This window comes from Oncorhynchus kisutch, unplaced genomic scaffold (genome assembly GCF_002021735.2).
Source record: "Oncorhynchus kisutch isolate 150728-3 unplaced genomic scaffold, Okis_V2 Okis09a-Okis19a_hom, whole genome shotgun sequence".
In the NCBI taxonomy this organism is placed as follows: Eukaryota; Metazoa; Chordata; class Actinopteri; order Salmoniformes; family Salmonidae; genus Oncorhynchus; species Oncorhynchus kisutch.
Window position 1 is genome coordinate 3,695,998 of NW_022261985.1, and position 12,714 is coordinate 3,708,711.

Consider the following 12,714-nt stretch of genomic DNA (forward strand, 5'->3'; position numbering starts at 1 on the left):
GGGGGGGATAGAGAGAGAGAGGGCGGGATAGAGAGAGAGAGGGGGACGAGAGAGGGCACAGACGAGGAGAGAGAGAGGAGCTGAGAGGAGGAGGAGAGAGAGAGAGGAGAGAGAGAGAGAGGGAGGGGGCGAGGAGGAGGCCGGAGGAGATAGTATCTTGTCAGTGCCTACATTTCTGAACCTACGCTTCTGGACCTCAATGTCGTCCTCTTTAACAATCTGAGTGTCACCTGAGGGACGTTAATATAATGACGTGGGACATTGACTCATCTCAACAATGGGCTAATTCTGACGCCTGCAAATGACTGGCAAACTGTTAATATTTGTGTGAGCTGTAATCTTAAGGCCACTCAGGGCAAAGCCCAGCTGGAGAGCAGCAATGGAGTCTGTCCAATCACACCATGGCCAAGACAGATCCTTCATCAGACAGCTTCATGAGTAGAGGATTCCCACAGTACTCATTTAAATCTTTGGCATTTGGTGGTCGCTCTTATCCAGAGCGACTTACAGGAGAAATGATGGTTTAGTGCCTCGCTCATTGGCACATCGACAGATTGTTCATCTTGTCGGATGTGGCTTTGAACCAGCGACCATTTGGTTACTGTCCCAACACTCTTAACCACTAGGGTACTTTACCCTAATACTCTTGACTGAAATAAGTCAACAGATCAATCTACTGAGGGTGAACATCCTTTTCAGAATCACCTGATCTATGATGTTGGTGTCAGCTGAGAAACGGTTCAGGATCTGGCCCAAGGGGGGTCACGTCAAAGAATCTGAGAAGAGATTCAAAATATATATTATTTCAAATATTAGTCTGAAAAAATATATAAAATGTGACTTTTTAAAATGATTAATAAATTATTCAACACATTCTTTCTGGTTCAACTATTCAGTTCCCTTCTATTTCAACACGGATGATGTCATAAAGAGTATAAGAATCTGTGTCGTGGGTACCTGACAGGTGAGGTTTGTCGTGGGTACCTGACAGGTGAGGTGTGTCGTGGGTACCTGACAGGTGAGGTGTGTCGTGAGTACCTGATAAGTGGGGTGTGTCGTGGGTACCTGATAGGTGAGGTGTGTTGTGGGTACCTGATAGGTGAGGTGTGTCGTGGGTACCTGATAGGTGAGGTGTGCCGTGGGTACCTGATAGGTGAGGTGTGTCGTGGGTACCTGATAGGTGAGGTGTGTCGTGGGTACCTGATAGGTGAGGTGTGCCGTGGGTACCTGATAGGTGAGGTGTGTCGTGGGTACCTGATAGGTGAGGTGTGTCGTGGGTACCTGATAGGTGAGTTGTGTCCTGGGTACCTGATAGGTGAGGTGTGTCGTGGGTACCTGATAGGTGAGGTGTGTAGTGGGTACCTGATAGGCAAGGTGTGTCGTGGGTACCTGATAGGTGAGGTGTATCGTGGGTACCTGATAGGTGAGGGGTGTCGTGGGTACCTGTTAGGTGAGGTGTGTTGTGGGTACCTGATAGGTGAGGTGTGGCGTGGGTACCTGATAGGTGAGGTGTGTCGTGGATACCTGATAGGTGAGGTGTCGTGGGTACCTGATAGGTGCGTGGATGATCTTGTTGAGCAGGTTGTGGTGCAGGTTGGTAGCAGCAGACAGACCCAGGAACTCCACAGTCAGAGAGGTGATCAGACACAGGGCTATCCCCGCTCCACACAGGATGATAAACACTGGCACATAGTAGGAGTCAGGCAGACCAGCCTAGTAACCACACAATACACCACAAAGACACATAGTAAGAGTCAGGCAGACCAGCCTAGTAATCACATAATACACCACAAAGACACATATTAGGAATCAGGCTGACCAGCCTAGTAACCACATAACACACCACAAAGACACATTCTGTCAGATATCAGGATTTCAACAGGCCTTACTCACTTCCACTAACACTGAGTACTGGTTGTGAAAGGTGTTCATATCTCACCGCTGAGTTTGTCCGATTGGAGAAGACAGCTGCTGCAGAGGCATTGACAAAGTCTCCTGTAACATTTCCAAAGTCTGGGGCATATCCATTAGCATCGTCAATAGCAGTCCCATTGACTGGGCCATCGCCATTAGCAGTCCCATTGACTGGGCCATCGGCATTAGCAGTCCATTCGGCCAGCCAGTAGTCAATGGCGACCATGACGGAGTGTTTCAGCAGCTTGGAGAAGACCATGAGGAAGACCATGAGGAAGCCACCAGAGGACAGGTACTGCCAGCACACCCTCCACGGGATCTTAGAGCGCCGACTGGTGGTCGTCGACATGTTGTCGTCCTCTTCCTCCTCCTCTTCCTCCTCTGTCAGGGACGAGAGAAGGAGTGATTATTGTCATATGTCGTAACAGAACTTAACTTGTATGAGCTACAGTGTTTGACAATGCATTTCACCTTCTTCGTCATCGTCGACCTGGTTCTTGGCCTCTCTGGAGTAGAAAGCTCTTCTCAGGGTCTTCCTCTCCAGAGCAGTCTGACAGTTATCAATCTCAGTGTCCTGCAGTACAGATACAACTGTTGTTAGGTTGGTTGGCAGGTAAATTAGCTACACTACACATTTCAGACCAGAGGAGGCTGGTGGGAGGAGTTATCGGAGGACAGGCTCATTGTAATGGCTGGAATAAATGGAATGGTCTAACACGTTGTTTCCATGTGTTGGCTCCGTTCCATTTATTCCATACCAGCCTTTACAATGAGCTCCTACACGTCCTCCTATAACTCCACCCACCAGCCTCCTCTGTTACAGTCTGTCAGTAGGAGAGTAAGAAGTGAATATGACCTTCTCTAGTTCCTGGTCCTGTCTGTTCATCAGGGTCTTCCAGTGTTCATACAGCTCTACATCATGAGTCTGGATGTCCTTCAGAGTGCCTTCCCTCAGCACTGAGCCATCCTTCATGGCTATGATCTGGGACACAGAGAGAACCGTGTAAAACCAGGACCCTTATAAACAAACCGTCTCAGGGTAGGAATGCTGATCTAGGATCAGGTCCCCCCGCCCCGTCCGTGTCATACTCTTTATTATGATCTAAAAGGAAAAACTGATCCTGTATCAGCAGCATTCCTACTCTAAGATGCTTTATGAATACAGACCCAGTGCAAACGGTAGAGAGGAATCCACACCAGACTGTTGAGATGCTCACCCAGTCAGCGTGGATGAGGTACTGCAGTTTGTGTGTGACCAAGACCACGGTGCGTTTATCATCCTGTAGGAACTTCAGGATGCCCTCCTGCATCAGGTGGTCACTCAGGTGGATGTCCAGCGCTGAGAACGGGTCATCCTGAGGGTAAAGGTCAGAGATCAGGGGTCAGAGGCAACATGGACGATCCAATCAGATCAGAGCGTATTGGAGTGAAAGACTGTGGATTTAATTATGTTTTTTTTAACAGGAGATCATCCTTTATTCATATTAAGTTACAGCACGTTTAATTCACAGGTCTCAGATGATCTCAGGACATACAGTCAATCAAACCTAGTTCCCAGAGGACCCCGGAACCTGAATAAACACCAATGTATTACCCTAGGATGACTTAGTCTTTATACTGTACAGCACTGAGACACGTAAACAGTCCTGAGGGCAGAAGGTCTGAGATCATCAGACACAGCATGATAGACACCTCATTAGGAGACAAGACGTCATAAAGACGTACTTCGCTAATAGATGTTGTTTCTAGCTGGGTGTTCACTCTGCAGTCCCATTGTGTATTAATACAGCACTTTAGAGTGCTATTTCCTTATTTGGCACATTTGTCCGTGTGAGCTGAGCTTCGTATGGAGGAACGTGCCCGGTCCTATCCCACGACAGCCAGAGAGGCTGTATCAGGGGCGGAGGTTAGACATCTAATTAACAGTTGCCACAGGAAATGATGTGGGAACACAAACACATGATGACATCACACAGGAGTAGGAAGAAATGGGATGTAGATGTACATAGAGTTGTCTGTAGCAGCGAGAGACGGGAAAGTGTGTGTGTGTACGTGTGTGTGTGCGTGTGATTGTGTGTACGTGTGTGTGTACGTGTGTGAGTGTGTATATGGCTAGCCAGGCCAGATGGCAGAGCAGAGGGATGCCTGTAAACATGGTATGGTTACAAGAGAGGCCTGCGGACAGAGATCCATCCCACCTGCTGCTCCTCCCATTCCCATACAGAGGGAGGCTGGCTGGCCCTCCCTGGATCTCCCTGGCTGGCCCTCCCTGGATCTCCCTGGCTGCCTCTGAAATCACACCCTATTCCCGATATAGTTCATCCTTACTCACACACTGTCCCAAAAGCAGTGTACTGTTAGGGAATAGAAAAGGGTGTCCCTGTCTTTGGCTCTATTTGGCTCTCTCAGGAACACCTAGAGAATACCCTAGAACACCTAGAGAACACCCTAGAACACATAGAGAATGCCCTAAAACTACAAGAGAACACCCTAGAACACCTAGAGAACACCCTAGAACACATAGAGAACGCTCTAAAACACCAAAAGAACCCCCTAGAACACCTAGAGAACACCCTAAAACACATAGAGAACACCCTAAAACACATAGAGAACACCCTAGAACACCTAGATAACACCCTAAAACACATAGAGAACATCCTAGAACACATAGAGAACACCTAGATAACACCCTAGAACACATAGAGAACACCCTAGAATACCTAGAGAACACCCTAAAACACCTAGAGAAAACACCCTAAAACACCATAGAAAAGAGAACACAGAAAACACTGTGGAATACCTAGAGAACACCCTAGTACACCCTAGAACACCTAGAGAACACCTAGAGAACACCCTAGAACACAAAGAGAACACTCTAGAACACCTAGAGAACACCCTAGAACACAAAGAGAACACTCTAGAACACCCTGGCTCTGTCTGACTATTCTGAGAAGCCATCCTTGAGGGAGAGCTTCCAGCCTCTTCCAGTGAACTCAACAGGAAATGGATCTTCTATTGAAGTCAATAGATAAAGCACTTTATCATTCATTGACTCACCAGGAAGACGATGTTGGTGTTCTGGTAGAGAGCCCGAGCCACACATATCCTCTGCCTCTGGCCTCCACTCAGGTTGATCCCCTGGGAGAAAAACACACTGTTAAGAAGAGTAGCCAGGTACACAAGGAATCTGACACAAATCACTGTTCACTACTAGTTCTTGGTATAATATGTCATTGTGTCTGAGGTAAGAGATGGGGCTTGTGCTTAAAAAAAGTACTGAGGTGATTATAATAATGTAATAATGTAATAATTTAGCCAGTGTTTCAGTACCCTCTCTCCGATCTCCGTCTGGTCTCCGAAGGGCAGGAGGTCTACATCAGGCTGCAGGGAGCAGGCATCAATCACAGTCTTGTATCTGAGACACACAGCAGGGCATCAGACTGACAACACCCTCTATTAAGACACAGTTAGAAACATGGCTGCCTTGGAAACTAAGGGATTCAACAGCACAGGAAAAAAGTCGTCATTAGAGAAGAGATATAAGCCAGCATCAGCCTCAAGAAGCATCAAGAGTGATAGCAATCTGATGGACCATCTAATTAGTGTCATTAGAAGTACATCTCAGCTGATGCAAGACCAAGTGAATTAACCAAACACAAACATTGGTCTAGTCTTAATTACATTGATGAATGGTGTTGAGGAGCAGCAGATAATACAGTAGAGAAGAGTAGAGTAGAGTAGAGTAGGGTTGAGTAGAGTACAGTAGAGTAGAGTAGAGTACAGTAGAGTACAGTAGAGTACAGCAGAGTACAGTAGAGTACAGTAGAGTAGAGTACAGTAGAGTACAGCAGAGTACAGTAGAGTACAGTAGAGTACAGAAGAGTACAGTAGAGTACAGTAGAGTAGAGTACAGTAGAGTACAGCAGAGTACAGTAGAGTACAGTAGAGTACAGCAGAGTACAGTAGAGTACAGTAGAGTACAGTAGAGTACAGTAGAGTAGAGTACAGTAGAGTACAGCAGAGTACAGTAGAGTACAGCAGAGTACAGTAGAGTACAGTAGAGTACAGTAGAGTAGAGTACAGTAGAGTAGAGTAGAGTACAGTAGAGTACAGTAGAGTACAGTAGAGTAGAGTTCAATAGAGTAGAGTAGAGTACAGTAGAGTGGCGTACAGTAGAGTACAGTAGAGTAGAGTACAGTAGAGTGGCATACAGTACAGTAGAGCAGAGTACAGTAGAGTACAGTAGAGTACAGTACAGTAGAGTACAGCAGAGTACAGTAGAGTACAGTAGAATACAGCAGAGTACAGTAGAGTATAGTAGAGTAGAGTACAGTAGAGTACAGCAGAGTACAGTAGAGTACAGTAGAGTAGAGTACAGTAGAGTACAGTACAGTACAGTACAGTAGAGTAGAGTAGAGTACAGTAGAGTAGAGTAGAGTACAGTAGAGTAGAGTACAGTACAGTAGAGTACAGTAGAGTTCAATAGAGTAGAGTAGAGTACAGTAGAGTGGCGTACAGTAGAGTACAGTAGAGTAGAGTACAGTAGAGTGGCATACAGTACAGTAGAGCAGAGTACAGTAGAGTACAGTAGAGTACAGTACAGTAGAGTACAGCAGAGTACAGTAGAGTACAGTAGAGTAGGGTACAGTAAAGTAGGGTAGAGTAGAGTACAGTACAGTACAGTAGGTTAGAGTAGAGTAGAGGAGAGTACTGTAGAGTAGGTTAGAGTAGAGTACAGTAGAGTAGGTAAGAGTACAGTACAGTACAGTAGGTTAGAGTAGAGTAGAGTAGAGTACAGTAGATTAGGGTAGAGTAGAGTACAGTAGGTTAGAGTAGAGTAGAGTAGAGTACAGTACAGTAGGTTAGAGTAGAGTACAGTACAGTAGATTAGGGTAGAGTAGAGTAGAGTAGAGTACAGTAGATTAGGGTAGAGTAGAGTACAGTAGGTTAGAGTAGAGTAGAGTAGAGTACAGTACAGTAGGTTAGAGTAGAGTACAGTACAGTAGATTAGGGTAGAGTAGAGTACAGTACAGTAGGTTAGAGTACAGTACAGTAGGTTACAGTACAGTACAGTACAGTACAGTACAGTACAGTACAGTACAGTACAGTACAGTACAGTACAGTACAGTACAGTATAGTAGAGTAGAGTAGAGGAGAGGAGATGAGAGTACAGTAGAGTAGCTTAGAGTACAGTACAGTACAGTAGAGTAGGTTAGAGTACAGTACAGTAGGTTAGAGTAGAGTAGAGTTAAAGTAGAGTAGAGTAGAGTGGAGTAGAGTACAGTAAAGTAGAGTGGAGTAGAGTAGAGTAGAGTAGAGTAGAGTAGAGTAGAGTAGAGTACAGTACAGTACAGTACAGTACAGTACAGTACAGTACAGTACAGTACAGTAAAGTAGAGTAGAGTAGAGTAGAGTGGAGTAAAGTAGAGTAGGTTAGAGTAGGGTAGAGTAGAGAGTGGTGTTTTACCTCTGTTTGTTGAAGGGACTGCCAAACGTGATGTTATCCTCCACGGTGGCATTCAGCAGCCAAGACTTCTGGGTAGCGTAGCCCACAGAGTACCTGTTCTTACTGAGGCATTATGGGAAATGGAGGCAGAAGAGAGAGAGAGAGCTCAAACTACAAACATGGCGGTAGGGGAGGGGGTAATCTTTGAGACGTCAACATTGAGGCACATCAAGCGGTGAGTGGGGGAAGTGGGTTTAGGTTTCTAACACAGGTTAATGATGAGCTGGAAGAGTTGAACCAAAATAACAACAATGTGCTGGGAGTCCAGTTTGTTGATCTTGTTGGATGTGCAGCAGAACTACCCAAAGAACTACCCAAAGGATATGCTTGAGGATAAGAGCATTATGTATCTGAAGGCACAGTGCTTTGTGTACCATTGTGTACCAGTGTTCCCACCACCATATGTTAGCCTTAGCTGTTATTAATGGCTGAGTAATTGTACGATATAAGAGAAAGAGAGAATGAAGACGTTAGCTATGGGTCATGCACACTAACCAGGATGTTGGTCTCTTTGTGTACTGTATTCCTATTGTCTCCTGTTGAAAACATACTGTGGAGGCGAATCCACAGTGTCAAAATATATCTCTATCCTTTTAACTGCCTTTTCAGTCAGTTACTTCAGACCCAGACTCCCAGCATGGAAGCACACAAACACTCCACGACTCACTCCACGACTCACTCCACGACTCACTCCACGACCAGCTAGTAACAACTCAATGATCACCATGACTGAGGAATGGAGGGGTTGAGGGAGGGATATAGGGAATGATGGCAGGGGAATGGAGGGATTGAGGGAGGGATATAGGGAATGATGGCAGGGGAAGGGAGGGATTGAGGGAGGGATATAGGGAATGATCGCAGGGGAAGGGAGGGATTGAGGGAGGGATATAGGGAATGATGGCAGGGGAATGGAGGGATTGAGGGAGGGATAGAGGGATTGAGGGAGGGATATAGGGAATGATGGCAGGGGAATGGAGAGATTGAGGGAGGGATATAGGGAATGATGGCAGGGGAAGGGAGGGATTGAGGGAGGGATATAGGGAATGAGGGAGGGATATAGGGAATGATCGCAGGGGAATGGAGGGATTGAGGGAGGGATATAGGGAATGATGGCAGGGGAATGGAGGGATTGAGGGAGGGATATAGGGAATGATGGCAGGGGAATGGAGGGATTGAGGGAGGGATATAGGGAAAGATGGCAGGGGAATGGAGGGATTGAGGGAGGGATATATGGAATGATGGCAGGGGAATGGAAGGATTGAGGGAGGGATATAGGGAATGATGGCAGGGGAATGGAGGAAGGGGGTGACGGCAGTGGAAGGGAGGAAGGGGGTGACGGCAGGGTCCCTTCAGAGGAAGTTTAAAAAGGGGGTACCTCCTGGTTTCTTCAAAAGACCCGTCCGTCTCAAAACAACTGCAAGTCACGTTCAATGTGTTAGAGTCTGTACAGCCAGATAGACACAACCACCTCGACTTCAACTTCCTTTACACATGAAGAGCTGAACCGCACGCGTGTGTGTGTACAGAGTTGCGTATGTGTGTTCAAATGTAAATCTAGCAGAAGTGTCCTTACAGTAAAGCCCTAAAACTGTGTATCGGGGCGAAGACATTTGGACCGAGAGCCAAGAGCCAATTTAATCCAGCTTTATCTACAGAATGACCTCCCTCAACAGTGCAGGCATACTGTCATGATACTGTCATTGTCTCAGGCCCAGGGCTCTGTCTGCTCTAATAGTGTTATGGCTTCTCCTAGAATGATGTAGGTCTACATGAGGGTGGGTGGGATTCAGTGGGGATAACAGCGTCTGCTTAATCAACCATTCTCAACCCAGTCCTTGGGGCCACTAGTCCTTTCACATATTTGGTGTATATTCAAAACTAGCCTAAATGATTCAACTAGTCAACTAATAGCCAACTGACTTAAGTGTTGAGACCTAAATGATTCACATGGTCAACTAATAGCCAACTGACTTAAGTGTTGAGACCTAAATGATTCACATGGTCAACTAATAGCCAAATGACTTAAGTGTTGGGACTAAAGGATTCATATGGTCAACTAATAGCCAAATGACTTGTAAATGTAGAATGTACTGTACAGGGATGAGATGGGAAGAGTAAACCCGAGGGAGAAAATACCTGTTGGCCTCGTGCAGCATCTCACTCACAGGCAGTCTGATTTAGATAGAAAACAACCACGACAGAAGAAGACAGAACACAGACAAGGCTGAGGTTAGTGTCTACGGCCCGTGGTGACTACCTGTCCTGCTATGGTACTGACTGGCACCTTCGTTCGCTCACATAAGAGTGGACTTTATTTGGAAAGGTCAATTTCATTTTTGGATTACTGCTAAGAAGAGCAACCGTTATGGTTCTAAACAGATTGAGGAGACATAGTGGTTCTAATGGTAACTGTGGTGCACCATCAGTATCATAGAGAACTTTAAAGAACTATATGGACCATGTTTCATAGCAGTGTATGAAGGGAGAGAAGTGTTTAATAGATTGGTAAGGTATATTACAGCTTATTAACAGGCTGGGACTTAATGGAGAACAATCAAATCAACAGTTACTAAACCTACAACAAACTAATACCACTGTTTTCATTCAGTCTAGCTCCAAATGAAAACCTTCTGGTCAGAAGTGTATTATTCATTCAATAAACCCAAACAAATACTTAACCCAATCCAATCTAATTCAATTATACAATTGAACACTTCCTGGACACGTAATCACGCTAACTCCCAGCCAATATGTTGTTGGCAAGAAAATGCTGCAACGCCCAGTTCGTTAGCAATTAGCATGTGTCTGTTCTTCCGCTCAGGTTTCAGTCTAAATGCTAATGCTATGAATGCTAATGCTATGAATGCTAATGCTATGAATGCTAATGCTATGAATGCTAATGCTATGTATGCTAATCAGAGATCCATCTCCAGAACATCACATACAACCCAATCTTAATTTGACATTAGAGTACATTAATGTGAGTGCAGATCTCAAATTAAGATTTGGCCCTAGGAGATGGACATAGATTTTCTGTTTTGTTGTAAAAATATGAATAACAGAGAAATGTGAAGACAGAGAGTTGAAAATGGAAAGGTCCAGTTTTATAAGTGATGGTGACTGTGAGGTTGTGTTATAGAGATGAGTAGATAGATAGATGATGTTAGACAGTCAAAGTTCAGGCAAAGCTGTCACCAGCAAGCAGACAGTGAGCGATGTACAGAGAGACAGAGGAGCAGCCAGCTCTCCTTCCATAGCAACCACAGCCACAGAGACAGACACAGACACAGGAAGGACAACACACAGGACCAACAAGATGGAGGGTGGAATGGCTTCTTATTCCACAGATGAAGGCTTTGATTAGCATTGGTGGAGAAGCACAGTGAAACACCCATTTCAAATGGACTTAATGGACGAGTCTGACAGCTAGTCAACTCTAGAAAGACACGACGACCCAAAACGAGACTGAGAGGGATAAAGAGGAAATGAGATGTGTGTCCATCTTGGTCTTTGAGTGGACCTCAGCATGTTCAGTACCTAATAAAGATGAGGACGCCAGAGATTTACACCCTGTTATAGACCTTCTAACATGTAGCTTATGCCGGTTGATACCACTCACTTGCTCCAGTAGACCTTTCCACTGAGGGTCTGCATCTCTCCCAGCATGGCCAGCAACAGGGACGACTTCCCACAACCCACCTGGCCCACGATCATGGTCAGCTGACCTGGAGATCAGACACAGGACAAGAAGACACTATATAAAGGTAAGAAGACACTATATAAAGGTATGAAGACACTATATAAAGATAAGAAGACACTATATAAACACAAGTAGACACTATATAAACATAAGTAGACACTATATAAACACAAGTAGACACTATATAAAGATAAGTAGACACTATATAAACACAAGTAGACACTATATAAAGATAAGTAGACACTATATAAAGATAAGAAGACACTATATAAAGATAAGAAGACACTATATGAAGGTATGAAGACACTATATAAAGGTATGAAGGCACTATATAAAGATAAGAAGACACTATATAAAGGTATGAAGACACTATATAAAGATATGAAGACACTATATAAACACAAGTAGACACTATATAAAGATAAGTAGACACTATATAAACACAAGTAGACACTATATAAACACAAGTAGACACTATATAAAGATAAGAAGACACTATATAAACACAAGTAGACACTATATAAAGATAAGTAGACACTATATAAAGATAAGAAGACACTATATAAAGATAAGAAGACACTATATGAAGGTATGAAGACACTATATAAAGGTATGAAGGCACTATATAAAGATAAGAAGACACTATATAAAGGTATGAAGACACTATATAAAGATAAGAAGACACTATATAAACACAAGTAGACACTATATAAACATAAGTAGACACTATATAAAGATAAGAAGACACTATATAAACACAAGTAGACACTATATAAAGATAAGTAGACACTATATAAACACAAGTAGACACTATATAAACACAAGTAGACACTATATAAAGATAAGAAGACACTATATAAACACAAGTAGACACTATATAAAGATAAGTAGACACTATATAAAGATAAGAAGACACTATATAAAGATAAGAAGACACTATATGAAGGTATGAAGACACTATATAAAGGTATGAAGGCACTATATAAAGATAAGAAGACACTATATAAAGATAAGAAGACACTATATAAAGATAAGAAGACACTATATGAAGGTATGAAGACACTATATAAAGGTATGAAGGCACTATATAAAGATAAGAAGACACTATATAAAGATAAGAAGACACTATATGAAGGTATGAAGACACTATATAAAGGTATGAAGGCACTATATAAAGATAAGAAGACACTATATAAAGATAAGAAGACACTATATAAAGGTAAGAAGACACTATATAAAGATAAGAAGACACTATATAAAGATAAGAAGACACTATATAAAGGTAAGAAGACACTATATAAAGATAAGAAGACACTATATAAAGATAAGAAGACACTATATGAAGGTATGAAGACACTATATAAAGATAAGAAGACACTATATGAAGGTATGAAGACACTATATAAGATAAGAAGACACTATATAAAGATAAGAAGACACTATATAAAGGTATGAAGACACTATATAAAGGTAAGAAGACACTATAAAGATAAGAAGACACTATATAAAGGTATGAAGACACTATATAAAGCATTAGAGACAACAGATTGTTCTATGTCAATCTGACATTGATAATGTCTGTTACAGCCCTGGT

General features: G+C 43.4%; 1 protein-coding gene across 1 annotated transcript in view; it reads right to left on the reverse strand.

Moving 5' to 3' along the window:
- Positions 1 to 12,714, reverse strand: part of LOC109881568 (ATP-binding cassette sub-family C member 9-like) — a 62,085-nt gene that overhangs the window by 21,667 nt on the left and 27,704 nt on the right. Inside the window, 13 exon segments of the mRNA XM_031815373.1 lie at positions 706 to 759; positions 761 to 776; positions 1,550 to 1,713; positions 1,940 to 2,295; positions 2,386 to 2,488; positions 2,771 to 2,896; positions 3,132 to 3,269; positions 4,972 to 5,052; positions 5,245 to 5,329; positions 7,382 to 7,483; positions 8,796 to 8,834; positions 9,557 to 9,592; positions 11,040 to 11,145. Of these exon segments, the coding sequence (XP_031671233.1) occupies positions 706 to 759; positions 761 to 776; positions 1,550 to 1,713; positions 1,940 to 2,295; positions 2,386 to 2,488; positions 2,771 to 2,896; positions 3,132 to 3,269; positions 4,972 to 5,052; positions 5,245 to 5,329; positions 7,382 to 7,483; positions 8,796 to 8,834; positions 9,557 to 9,592; positions 11,040 to 11,145 (1,406 nt within the window).